Source organism: Panthera tigris, chromosome B3, assembly GCF_018350195.1.
Source record: "Panthera tigris isolate Pti1 chromosome B3, P.tigris_Pti1_mat1.1, whole genome shotgun sequence".
NCBI lineage: Eukaryota > Metazoa > Chordata > Mammalia > Carnivora > Felidae > Panthera > Panthera tigris.
This window is the reverse complement of record NC_056665.1, coordinates 101,819,638-101,832,705: the sequence shown is the minus strand read 5'-3', so window position 1 is coordinate 101,832,705 and position 13,068 is coordinate 101,819,638. Positions and strand designations below refer to the sequence as shown.

General features: G+C 36.9%; 1 protein-coding gene across 2 annotated transcripts in view; it reads left to right on the top strand.

The window, feature by feature from the left end:
* Positions 1-13,068, top strand: part of WDHD1 (WD repeat and HMG-box DNA binding protein 1) — a 66,131-nt gene that overhangs the window by 41,616 nt on the left and 11,447 nt on the right. For both annotated transcript variants that reach the window (XM_007083326.3, XM_042989742.1), the window contains exons 17-21: positions 5,153-5,267; positions 5,928-6,059; positions 11,462-11,679; positions 11,774-11,892; positions 12,079-12,135. In XM_007083326.3, the coding sequence (XP_007083388.2) occupies positions 5,153-5,267; positions 5,928-6,059; positions 11,462-11,679; positions 11,774-11,892; positions 12,079-12,135 (641 nt within the window). The remainder of the gene's footprint in view (positions 1-5,152; positions 5,268-5,927; positions 6,060-11,461; positions 11,680-11,773; positions 11,893-12,078; positions 12,136-13,068) is intronic.

Sequence of the window (13,068 nt, the reverse complement as noted above, 5' to 3'; positions counted from 1 at the left end):
GGGGCGCCTGGATGGCTCAGTCAGTTAAGTGTCTGACTCTTGATTTTGGCTCAGGTGATGATCTTACGGTTTGTGAGTTCAGGCCCCGCGTAGGGCTCCCTGCTGACAGTGCAGAACCCGCTTGGGATTCTCTCTCTCTCTCTCTCTCTCTCTCTCTCTCTCTCTCTCTCTCTGCCCCTCCCCTGCTTGCACACTCTCTCTCACAAAACAAATAAGTAAACTTAAAAAAGAAAAAGAAACAGGATTTTCTGGTAGGTTGGGGGTTGGTAGTGATGGAGAAGACTCAATAATGACACCCATGTTTCCAATTAAAGCAACTAGACGGATAGTCATTCCATTTATAGAAATAAGAGAGATAAAAACAATTTCTTTCTTGGCTGTGTTAAGTTTGAATTGCCTGCAAAATGTCCAAATGGAGATATCAAGAAGATACTAGAATACATTATTCTAAGATATAAATTTGGGAATCACCAGAATATAGAAGGTATTTAAAGTCATAGTAATAAGTGAGATCACATAGAAGAAAGTAACAAAAAAAGGTCACAGATTCCAACACTTAGAAATTTCAACATTTAGAGGGGCATCTGGGTGGCTCAATTGGTTAAGCATCCAACTCTTGATTTCGGCTCAGTTCATGATCTCATGGTTGTGAGATCGAGCTCCATATCTCACCCCTGAGCGTGGAGCCTGCTTGGGATTCTCTCTCTCCCTCTCTCTCTACCCCTCCCTCACTTATGCACGAGTGTTCTATCTATCAAAATAAATAAACATTAAAAAAAAATTCCAACATTTAGAGATCAGATATTGGAACACGTAGCTTTTGAATGAGGAAGAGGACTATTAGCTAAGCAAGTAAGAGAAAAATCACTTGAGGGTCATATCACAGAAGCTGTAAGTGAAGACTTCCAAGAAAGGAAGTAATCAGGGAAATAAAAATGGCTCTTGAATATATAAAAAGATGATATCAAAATAAGGTAAATACAAATCAAAACTAAAATTCTCTTTTTACTTATCAAATGAGGAAAATCTGAAAATTTGATAACACTCTTGGTGAGGCTATGGGGGAATAATCATGTTTGTAATTGCTGATGGGAGTATAAATTGGTTACAATCCCTTTGGAAAGCAATTTGTCAAGAACTACCAGAATTAGAAATGCATATGCTCTTTGATCCAATAATTCTGCCTTAGGATTTGTCCTACAGACATACTGGTACTTGTTATTTAAAGTGTGATCCATGGACCAGCAGCATCAGCATCACCAGAGAGCTTAGTTATTAGAAATGCTGAATCTCAGGCATCACTTTCAGACCTACTGAATCAGAACCTGCATTTTAACAAGATCTTCAGGTGATTCGTGTGTACATTAAAGTTTAGGAAGTACTGCTGCTAGCACATGTGGGAATGATGATACATGTGAAAGATTTTCTACATTGTAAGATTGTTGATATTGACAAAAGATTGGAACCCTAAATTTCCATTACTAGAAGAATAGGGAAATAATATTATATACAACTATACATTAGAATACTATATAGGGGCGCCTGGGTGGCTCAGTTGGTTAAGTGTCCAACTTTGGCTCAAGTCATGATCTCAGGCTTCATGAGTTTGAGCCCTGCATTGGACTTTGTGCTGACAGCTCAGAGCCTGGAGCCTGCTTCAAATTCTCTGTTGCCCTCTTTTTTCTGCCCCTCTCCTGCTCACGCTCGCTCTCTCTCTTTCAAAAATAAACATTTAAAAAAATTAAAAAATATGATGTAGATTTTTTTAAACAGTGAAGCAAATCATTTATGTGATAAGAGTTATGTATCAGAGTATATAAAGAACTCTTGTAACTCAAAAGACAACTCAATTAAAAAATAGGCAAAGTGTTTGAATAGACACTTCTCAAAAGAAAATACACATATGGCTAATAAGCATATAAAAACATATTTAGCATCGTAAGTTATGGAAATGCAAATCAAAACCACAAAGATTCCACTTTATACCCACTAGAATGATTATCACCCAAAAGATGGAAAGTTCTGTTGAGCATGTGGAGAAATTGGAACCCTAAACATTGCTAGGTGGGATATAAACTGGTACAGTTTGGCAGTTCCTCAAACAGTTAAATACAGAGTTACCATATGACCTAGCTGTTCAACTCCTAGGGATATAATTAAAAGAATTAAAAACATGTCATTTGAATCAGTACAAAACACCTGCCTTTAATTATGAATATGAGTAATTACTAATCTGTAGAAGTATCACTCCTACCTCTGTTCTAGCAAATTTTTTAGCAGAAATTGTCTTTATTGTTTCCACTGAAGATTTTTTTTTTCCATGATCACTACTGGTTAACGTATAACTGAGAGGTTAGTAATTTTGTGTGGTAGTGTCTAATTTGCTCTCTGTAAACATCTTTTTTTTCTTTTTGAAAGCTCTTAAGAGTTATTTGACATGCTTAAAGACAAAAATTTTTTTTTGAGTTTCGTTCATTTAACAAGCATTTGTTATAGTACTGACTATATGTGCTATATTACACAAAGGTAAATAAGGTCAGTAGCCAGGAAGTGTTGGCTAGTAAAATCATTATCAACTCCTGAGTAAACGCTCCAAACAAGTTGTGAACAAAGTCTCCTCCATGCAACCGAGAACACAAAGCAAAACTCATTGCTGAGGGGAAGCTTAGTCTGGATATTGGCCCAAGCGTCTCCAGTTGGATATGTTTTCAACTCTTTCTTTAACAAGAGAACAAGTTTTATGGTTTATTTGAAAAAGAATTAAAGTAATTTTGTCTTAGTAAACTGTAGTTTATTTTTTCACATCTTCTCCAGATGGTTTAGCCACATAGTTTCCAGGAAGCTCATTCATTGTAGGCAAAAACCACCAAATTAGCAGTCAAATGAGTTTGTTTTTCGTCTTCATCCATGAAAGGGACACTTAATGGATAACAGGTCTTTTTACTTCAAGTCTAAAAGGATAAGAAATGTGAATTAGTACTCTGCTTTGATATAAATGTGGCTTTAAAAAACTATTAATGAAATCCTAGGTTTTTATAGTGATAATTGCTTACTATGACTAAATCAGTAAAGTATTTGAGCTATAAAATGTTTTTACACAAGAGAGTATGTCTTTTTATAGAAAAAATAATATTAAGGCATTAAGATTACTCCCAATGTCCTTTCTGATTTTGTTAATATACGTATATGTGTATGTAATTGGACTTGTCCTTTTCTGAATGCACATGCCCTTTTTCATCTTGCATGACTAATAAACCACTGGCTTTTGTGAATGACAGAATTGCCACAAGAGATTTTTCAAACTGTAGGTATTCACACTGCCACCTCATATTGTGTGGTGAAAACCACTGATTTATATGAACTCATAAAAGGGGAGGAAGAAGAAGAAATGAGATTGTATGTTCAAAATATTGGGGGGGGGCACCTGGGTGGCTCAGTCGGGTGAGCGTACGACTTTGGCTCAGGTCATGATCTCACAGTTCACAAGTTCATTCGGGCTCTGTGCTGACTAAGCCTAGAGCTTGCTTCAAATTCTGTGTCTCCCTCTCTCTCTGTTCCTCCCCAGCTCATGCTCTGTTTCTCAAAAATAAATAAAAACTTAAATAAAAAACAATAAAATAAACAAAAATATTGGAACTCTAAAAACATGTTTGTATTTTTATTGTGTGGTCACAAAAACAAAAAGGTGTGTTCAAATCTCACTAGGAAGGGGACCTGGGTAGTTTGAAAAAGATTCCTGTGTACTGCCATTATTTAATTTTTAACTTCTCTAGTGGGCATTTGATAATACGAGAAGATACTTACGAAAAAAAAAATTTAAACCTACATAGTATTTCCCTTTAAGAAAGACATGACTTTAAGCCATGACTAAAAGGCTGTACTATAAATTAAGTGGGTGGTTATTAGTAAGCACTGAACATTGTACTGTATTTTAAAGTGACTATAAAAACTAGAAAGTTTGCCTAAGGTACTTACAGTGTGTAGGTATGGTTTTCCAGTGGTTTTCTTATAAATAACTTGGAATACATAAGTTAAAAGAGTATTCTATGTGCATATATCATTCCGTGATTAATGAATGCTTTTTAATTAATAAATTCCATTAGTATTAATGCTGAGGGGCATCTTTAAATACTTTACATGTCCTAGTCAGAAAAGGTTTAGACAGTGTTCTTGCCCACTAAGCTATTTATTACCATGTAAGGCAACCTTTGATTTAGCAGAGCAGGTATATATTATAACCTTTTAAATGATACTGGACTTTCTGCTTCACTCTCACCAATATCTAGTAATAGACACTCATCTGTATTGGACATTTCACCATCTTTTTCTCTTGTTTGACACTTTTTACCAGCAGTAAAAAGACTGACAAAAGTGAATATGCTTCATCAGTATCTTATCTTGGGTGATCTGTTTTATAATGTGAATTCCATGACAGCTATTTATGGCACAGCTTCTGTATTTTAAAAGTGGGCAGTTTGCTAAGGAAAAGCTGATGAGAACCTATTTCACTTTCTTTTTTTTTAAGGTTCATTCACTTATTTTAAGAGAGAGTGAGGCAGGGGCAGAGAGAGAAGGAGAGAATCCCAAGCAGGCTTCACACTGTCAGTGCAAAGCCCAGTGTGGGGCTCAAACTCACAAACTGCAAGATCATGACCTGAACCAGAATCAAGAGTTGGATGCTTAACCGACTGAATCACCCAGGTGCCCCAGGCCTGTTTCACTTTAAGTGATAGTTTAATAAAGCTGATATAAAGAGGGATTTTTGAAATGCAGAGGGAGGGATTAATTTTTATACCTAATCAGGCCTGAAGTACTTTACTTTTTAAGTTTTTTTATTTTGAGAAAGAACAAGTGTGGGGGGAGAAGGAGAGAATGCCAGCTTCGTGTTGTCAGCGCGGAGCTGGATGCGGGGCTTGAACTCCCAAACTGCGAGATCATGACCTGAGCCAAAACCAGTGGTTGGACACTTAACCAACCGAGCCACCCAGGTACCCCAAAGTACTTTTTTTTTTTAAAAAAAGAGTTATTGTTTATTATTAAGCTAGCTATTGGAATATTATTCCAAGTTACTGACTTTTGGAAAATTTATATTTTAACAGTTTTTATGATGTTGGAGGAAATTTTTGTGGTGAGAGTTTTTCTTTACTGACAGGTGCATTCCTTGTAAAGGTTCTCGGTTTCCTCCCACCCTTCCACGCCCTGCTGTAGCTATATTATCCTTTAAGCTTCCTTATTGTCAGACTGCAACAGAGAAAGGACAAATGGAGGTATGTGGAAATCTTACCTTGACACTCTGAATTTGATAATACATTGCTTATGATGTAGACATTTAAAAATCACCCTGATGACCATTGTTGACTACTCATTACTTTATAATTAAATAATTAGTTGTAGCAGGGAGGGAGGACTGCTTATTACCACCAGGGTAACTGATTGCCATCACTACTTCCAGGGGTTTTGTCTATGAGATAAATGAGTATGATCATCAGGGCCTCACTAGGGCAAGGCATTCACTGTCAGAGTTGGGCTGAGTGCCTGAGAGAGTGGGCCTCCATAAATTTTGTGTCTTAGGCGCCAGGCTTGCCTCACTATGGTCCTACCCTTGTGCCATCAAGTCATTTGAAACCTTGCAATTAGTTACTCTAACCAAGAAGCAAATCGGTCTCTTAAAAAATAGTTTAACAAGTTTTCTGAGCATTAACTATGATAGCTAAGAAACTTTAAAATACTATATTCCCTTTTTTTTTTAAGGATAGAAGATAAAGTCAAACTTTGGTATCACATTAAAATTTGAATTATAAAATAAACTATAGAAAGAATATTTCAAAAAATATTTTATTCAGAAACTGTTATCTTAAGATAAATATTTAACACTTGCCTGGTATTAACCTGATAGTTTTCTCTAAGCAGTTTTTTCCCTTTTGTAGGAACAATTTTGGCGTTCCGTTATATTTCACAATCACCTTGATTATTTAGCTAAAAATGGTTATGAATATGAAGAAAGTAGTAAAAATCAAGCAATAAAAGAACAACAGGAACTTTTAATGAAAATGCTTGCGGTGAGTAAAATAAATATACTGGAAAAATTAAAGTTACACTTTTCTATAGATTGTATTTCTTAAAAGTATGTGAGTTAGCACCAAGTTCCACAACCTCAAAATCTTTTTTTTTTTTAATTTTTAAAAAAATTTGAAATTAGATATAATTAACAGTGTTATATTAGTTTCAGGTTATAGTACAATGATTCAACAGTTCTCTACTCAGTTCTGTTTCCCAGTTGATAATTGCAGTTAAAATATTTAAAACATTACCTTGTAACTAAGATCATAAGCAGATAAGTGTGCTTTTAATCCCCTTCACCTATTTCACCCTTCTCCCTTCTCACAGCCCCTCTGGTAACCATCAGTTTGTTCTCTACAGTTAAGAGTCTGTTCGTTCGTTTGTTTGTTTTAATGTTTATTTTTAAGAGAGAACACATGCATGTGAATAGGGGTGGGGAGAAGCAGAGAAAGAGGGAGAGAGAGAATCCCAAGCAGGCTCTGCATTGTCAGCAGTGAGCCTGATGTGGAGCTCTAACTCAAAAACTGTGAGATCATAACCTGAGCGAAAGTCAGGTGCTTAACCGACTGTGAACCACCCACATGCCCCAAAAGTGTGTTTGTCTCTTTTTCCTGTTTGTTTCTTTTTTTTTTTTTTAATGTTTATTTATTTTTGAGAGAGAGCAAGCAGGGGAAGGGCCAAGAGAGAGGGAGATAGAGGATCTGAAGCAGGTTGTGTGCTGACAGCAGAGAGCCCAACACAGGGCTCGAACTCACCAACTGCGAGATCATGACCTGAGCTGAAGTCGGATGCTTAACCAACTGAGCCACCCATGCACCCCTGTTTGTTTTGTTTCTTAAATTCTACATATGAGTGAAATCATATGGTATTTGTCTTTCTCTGACTGACTTATTTCACTTAGCGTTATACTCTCTAGATCCATCCATGTTATTGCAAATGATAAGATTTCATTCTTTATTATGGCTGAGTAATACTCCATTGTGTATATATATTCCACATGTTCATCCATTCATCTATGGATGGACACTTGGGTTACTTCCATAATTTGGCTATTATAAATAATGCAGTAGTAAACATAAGGGTGCATATGTCTTTTAGAATTAGTGTTTTTGGGGGGCAACTGGGTGGCTCACTCAGTTAAGCATATGGCTTCTGATTTCGGCTCAGGTCATGATCTCATGATTCATGGGATCGAGCCCCGCATTGGGTTCTGTGCTGACAGTGCAGAGCCTGGTGGGGATTCTCTCTCTCTCTCTCTCTCTCTCTCTCTCTCTCTCTGCCCCGCCCATCCTCAAAATTAATAAAAAGAAAATTTCTATAGAATTATTGCTTTTTTATTCTTTGGGTAAATACCCAATAGTGGAATTACTGGATTATATGGCAATTCTATTTTTAATTTTTTGAGGAACCTTCATACTATTTTCCACAGTGGCTGCACCAGTTTGCATTCCCACCAACAGGGCACAACCTCCAATTCTTAAGTTGCATCCAGTAGTGTTTTTCTTCCTTGAAAGTTCTGTTTCCAAGTTGATATTGCAGTTAACATATTTGAAACATTACCTATAACGAAGATCATAGGCAGAAATAAACTGTTCTGGTGCTATCTCCCTTTTTGCTTTTGGTCACTTGTCTACGTTTTCACAGGCACTCCAGGTATTCTGATGTTTAATAAAATTTGTGAACTGGCTATAGCTCCTACAACAAAATAAAGTTTGAGTGTGGGCTTTTAGACCTCCAGGGCTGAGTAATCTTAAGAACTTTGTTTGATAAGGCTTTTAGATATGCTTGCCTTTTGTCATCTCTTAAGCAATTGTGTGATGAAAGTTTGTTTATAGCTAGTAACCAGGTTTCATGCCCTGGATATTTTAAGTCTATTTATCTCTAGAGATAAATATATATATATTTGATATATAAATATAGTTAAAATATAAAGTGCATATGTTTCGTGTCCTCACTTGAGGTTGGTTTATGGTGAGGAGTATAACCTAATTTCTTTGTTCATTTTGCACCAGCCCCTTAAGGACAGTGGTCACATCTCCTTTACCACTGTGTGCTGGGTGCTTATATGGTGTGTAATACATAATAGACTTCAGTATTTCTTGAGAGAGTAAATGGTCCAGACTTTTCATTTCAAAGTTGAGGAAAAAAGATTCTGAGGGAAAAGTGGTATCTAAGACCACAGAGCTAATTATAACTCCAGTTTCCAAAAGGTAGTATTCACTACTGTCATCACTATGCAACACTGCCTTGAGTTTAGTTTATTGTAAAGTAAGTTTTGTTTCTTTTATAAAATGTCATTTGTAGGGGCACCCGAGTGGCTCAATCGGTTAAGCGTCCGATTTCGGCTCAGGTCATGATCTCATGGTTCGTGAGTTCGAGCCCCGCATTGGGCTTTGTGCTGACAGCTCAGAGCCTAGAGCCTGCTTCAGATTCTGTGTCTCCCTCTGTCTGCCCCTCCACCGCTTGCACTCTGTCTCTCTCATTGTCTCAAAAATAAACATTAAAAAAAAAAAGTTAAAATGTCACTTGTGTAACTAGTAACCTTTTCTCTTTGTACAACATATGTAAGAAAATATGTTTGGTTTATTTACCATTTATCATTAGAGGAGCTTTTCCTCTGGGACAGTGTTGTTAGTAGGGTATCAGTAGCTTGAGGACTGGTCAGTTCTTTAGCATTCCTGTCCCCCTGGCAAATGCCTGAAGTTTAACCTTGTTACTATGAGAACCATACTACTTCTTTTCATTTCCAAACACCCTCTGAGGCAGAGTACTACCCTGATTAAGAGGTATTGTTTATACAATAGTGATAGTAGAAAACTTGAAAAGGACATGCAGGTGACTATCTAAAGCTTCTGTGCTGATTCATCAGATGTGGGATGTCTGAGTAACAAAATAATCCTTCTACTCTATGAATTATGAGACCCTTAGTCTATGAAGTACTAATTTTCCTTACATTGTCCTTGAGTTGCCTCACTTTGAGTTGTCAGAATGCATACCAAAAGGAAAATAATCAATGGCACAAAAACAGACACTCAGATCAATGGAATAGAATAGAGAACCCAGCAATGGACCCAGAAATGTTTGTTGGTATGGCCAACTAATCTTTGACAAAGCAGGAAAGAATATCCAATGGAACAAAGACAGTCTCTTCAGCAAGGTAAAATTGGACAGCGACATGCAGAAAAATGAACCTGGACCACTTTCTTACACCATACACAAAAATAAACTCAAAATGGATTAAAGACCTAAATGTAAGACAGAAAGCCATCAAAATCCTAGAGGAGAAAGCAGGCAAAGACCTCTTTGGCCTTGGCCGCAGCAACTTCTTACTCAATATGTCTCTGGAGGCAAGGGTAACCAAAGCAAAAATGAACTATTGTGACCTCATCAAAATAAAAACCTTCTCCAAAACAAAGGAAACAATCAGCAAAACTGAAAGGCAACTGACGGAATGGGAGAAGATACTTGCAAACAACATATCAGGTAAAGGGTTAGTATCCAAAATCTATAGAGAACTTATGAAACTCAACACCCAAAAAATAAATAACCCAGTGAAGAAAGGGCATATAACTGGCAAATAACCCAGTGAAGAAAGAAATAACCCAGGGCAAAAGACATGAATAGACACTTCTCCAAAGACATCCAGATGGCTAACCGACACATGAAAAAATGTTCAGCATCAGGGAAATACAAATCAAAACTACAATGAGATACCACGTTTCAGAATGGCTAACATTAACAACTCCAGCAACAGCAGATGTTGGCGACAATATAGGGAAAGAGGATCTCTTTTGCACTGCTGGTGGGAATGCAAACTGGTGCAGCCACTATGGAAAACAGTATGGAAGTTCCTCAAAAAAGTAAAAATAGAACTACCCTCTGACCCAGCATTTGCACTGCTAGGTATTTATTCAAGGGATACAGGTGTGCTGTTTCAAAGGGACACATGCACCCCCATGTTTATAGCAGCACTATCTGCAATGGCCAAAGTATGGAAAGAGCCCAAATGTCCATTGATGGATGAGTGGATAAAGAAGATGTAGTATATATATACAATGGAGTATTACTCGGCAATAAAAAAGAATGAAATCTTGCCATTTGCAACTACATGGATGGAACTAGAGGGTATTATGCTAAGGGAAATTAGTCAGAGAAAGACAAAAATCTTATGACTTCACTCATATGAGGACTTTAAGATACAAAACAGATGAACATAAGGGAAGGGAAGCAAAAAATATAAAAACAGGGAGGAGGACCAAACATAAGAGACTCTTTTTTTTTTTTTAATTTTTTTAAATGTTTATTTATTTTTGACAGAGAGAGAGACAGACAGAGCATGAGCGGGGGAGGGGCAGAGAGAGAGAGGGAGACACAGAATCCAAAGCAGGTTCCAGGCTCTGAGCTGTCAGGACAGAGCCTGATGCAGGGCTCGAACTCACAGACTGCGAGATCATGACCTGAGCCGAAGTCGGACACTCAAACCGACTGAGCCATCCAGGCGCCCCAAACATAAGAGACTCTTAAATATGGAGAACAAACAGAGGTTGCTGGAGGGGTTGTGGGAGGGGGGATGGGCTAAATAGGTAAGGGACATTAAGGAATCTACTCCTGAAATCATTGTTGTACCATATGCTAACTAACTTGGATGTAAATTAAGAAATAAATAAAAAATGAAACTAAAAAAAAAATAAACTTAAAAAAAAAGTAATCAAGTGTTTTCAAAGATATTTAATGAATGCCCTTTGTTTTTTATTGAAATTTTTATTAAAATACAGCAAGAAAAAGGAAGTTGTTTATTTGTAAGTTGTATAACTATTTCTGGTAATTGGAAATCATAGACAATCACACTTAAAAATGAGTGGATAAATCTACTCCCGCCTCCCTCCCCCCCCCCCCCCCCCCCCCCCGATTCACTTGTAGTATTTGTGTGCCAGTTCTGGGAAAAATAATAACTAATTAATCATTTATAATTTATTCCTTCTTTGAATTTGCTACCCTATTTGATGAGGGCAGGATGAGGGTGGGTGGGCAGCAAAATGAGTTTAAGAAAACCACATTTGAATTTTAAAGGAAAATCTTACTTCCTTTGTAATTAATAGCTTGAAATCACATGCCTTATTTCATTGAATCTAAGCTACTAGTGATTGTAAAATGTACCATTATTTTATTTATATAAGCCAAAAAAATGCTGCAAACTCTGACCCACCATAAATTGTAAGATGCTTCCTACTTTCAGAGATGCTAAACTGAGTAAAAACTATGCATCTTAGAATCAGTGAGATACATTATCTAGAAAACCAGTATTTTCTCAGATACTAGTAGTATCATTCTCTTATTTTTTAAAAGTTTTGCTTGATGTGATTTTTTTTTTTTTTTTTTTTTTTTTTCCATTTTGGGTTAGCTTTCTTGTAAACTGGAGCGGGAATTTCGTTGTGTGGAACTTGCTGATTTAATGACTCAAAATGCTGTGAATTTAGCCATTAAATATGCTTCTCGTTCCCGGAGATTAATATTGGCCCAAAGACTTAGTGAACTGGCTGTGGAAAAGGCAGCAGAATTGGCAGCAACCCAGGTGGAAGAAGAAGAAGAGGAAGATTTCAGAAAAGGGCTGAATGCTGGGTAAGAAATAATCAGTTGTTTAAATTATTCTTTACTATTCTGAAAATTTAATTGGTCTTTGCATAGCTCTTAATTGAATAATATTATTGTTTAGTTACAGTAATACTGCTACAGAGTGGAGCCAGCTAAGGCTCAGAAACCAAGTTGAAGAAGATGAAGAGGATACTGGAGAAGCTGATGATAAAGAAGAAAAACCAGAAATACATAAGTATGGTAAGATACATTTTTAAAGCAATTTAAAGATGAGAAATGCAATATTTTGTGGCTTTCCTCATTTTGCTTGGCTGAGGAAAATTGAATACCTGTACTGTGTCAAGACACCTTTGCTGATTGTTGATTATAGAGAGGAACTTTATCTCCCCATTTACACTGCATTGTTTTATCTTAATTATTTTATAGGACAGAATCCATTTTCAAAAAATGCAAACTCCTCTGATGTGCCAGCTGTTAAGTCAGGTAAGAAATATTTGTGATTTTGTAATATCAGGAAAATTGTTCAAGTAGTCTTTTAAAGTGATATATGTACTTAAACCACCCCACACACATACTCTGCCATCCTAAGTTTGTTTTTATCAGGAATTTTGTTTGTGAAACTGGTCATTTTACAAATATTTATTAAATGCCTATTATGTTTGACTAGGTGGGAGATACCAAAAGTCAAGTAGACATGCATGGTTGATTCCTACATAAATCTTACATAGTACCAACTGACTTTTTTTTTTTTAAGTTTGTTTATTTATTTTGGAGAGAGAGAGAGAGAGACAGAAAATCCCAGGCAGGTTCTATGCTGTTAGCACAGAGAGAGAGAGAATCCCAGGTAGGTTCTGTGCTGTTAGCACAGAGCCAGATATGGGGTTCGAATCCATGAGCCATAAGATCATGACTCGAGCCAAAATCAAGAGTCAGACACTTAAAACCGACTGAGCCACCCAGGCACTCCCCAACTTTTTAAACCATGTACATATGTTACTTTGATTTTTAAAATTTACCTGTAAAAACATGTACAGAGTATTAAAAGAGTATATAATAGTTTGCTTTAATCTAGTCAGTGGTGATAGATAGGTGGGGACCCCAAGGGAGGCCTCATGAAATATTTAAAGCAGAGACCTGCAGGATGATTAAGAGTCAGCTAGGCAAAAGTGGGTGAGAGCAGAAGCAAAGGAAAAGTGTGTGACTTAAGGAACAGCATGTGCTAAGATTGTAAGAGTGGTGTGAAGAGCACAGGCAGAGAGAAAGTGGTGCTGAGTGGTTTAGGAGTGATGGGCAAGAGCTAAATCATGCAGATCCATGTAGGCCACAGTAAAGATTTTTGATCTTCATTCTGAGGTCTCTGGGAGGCTGTTGTAGGCTTTAAGCAGGCATAGCACGGCACACTGGCAGAGGAGGAAT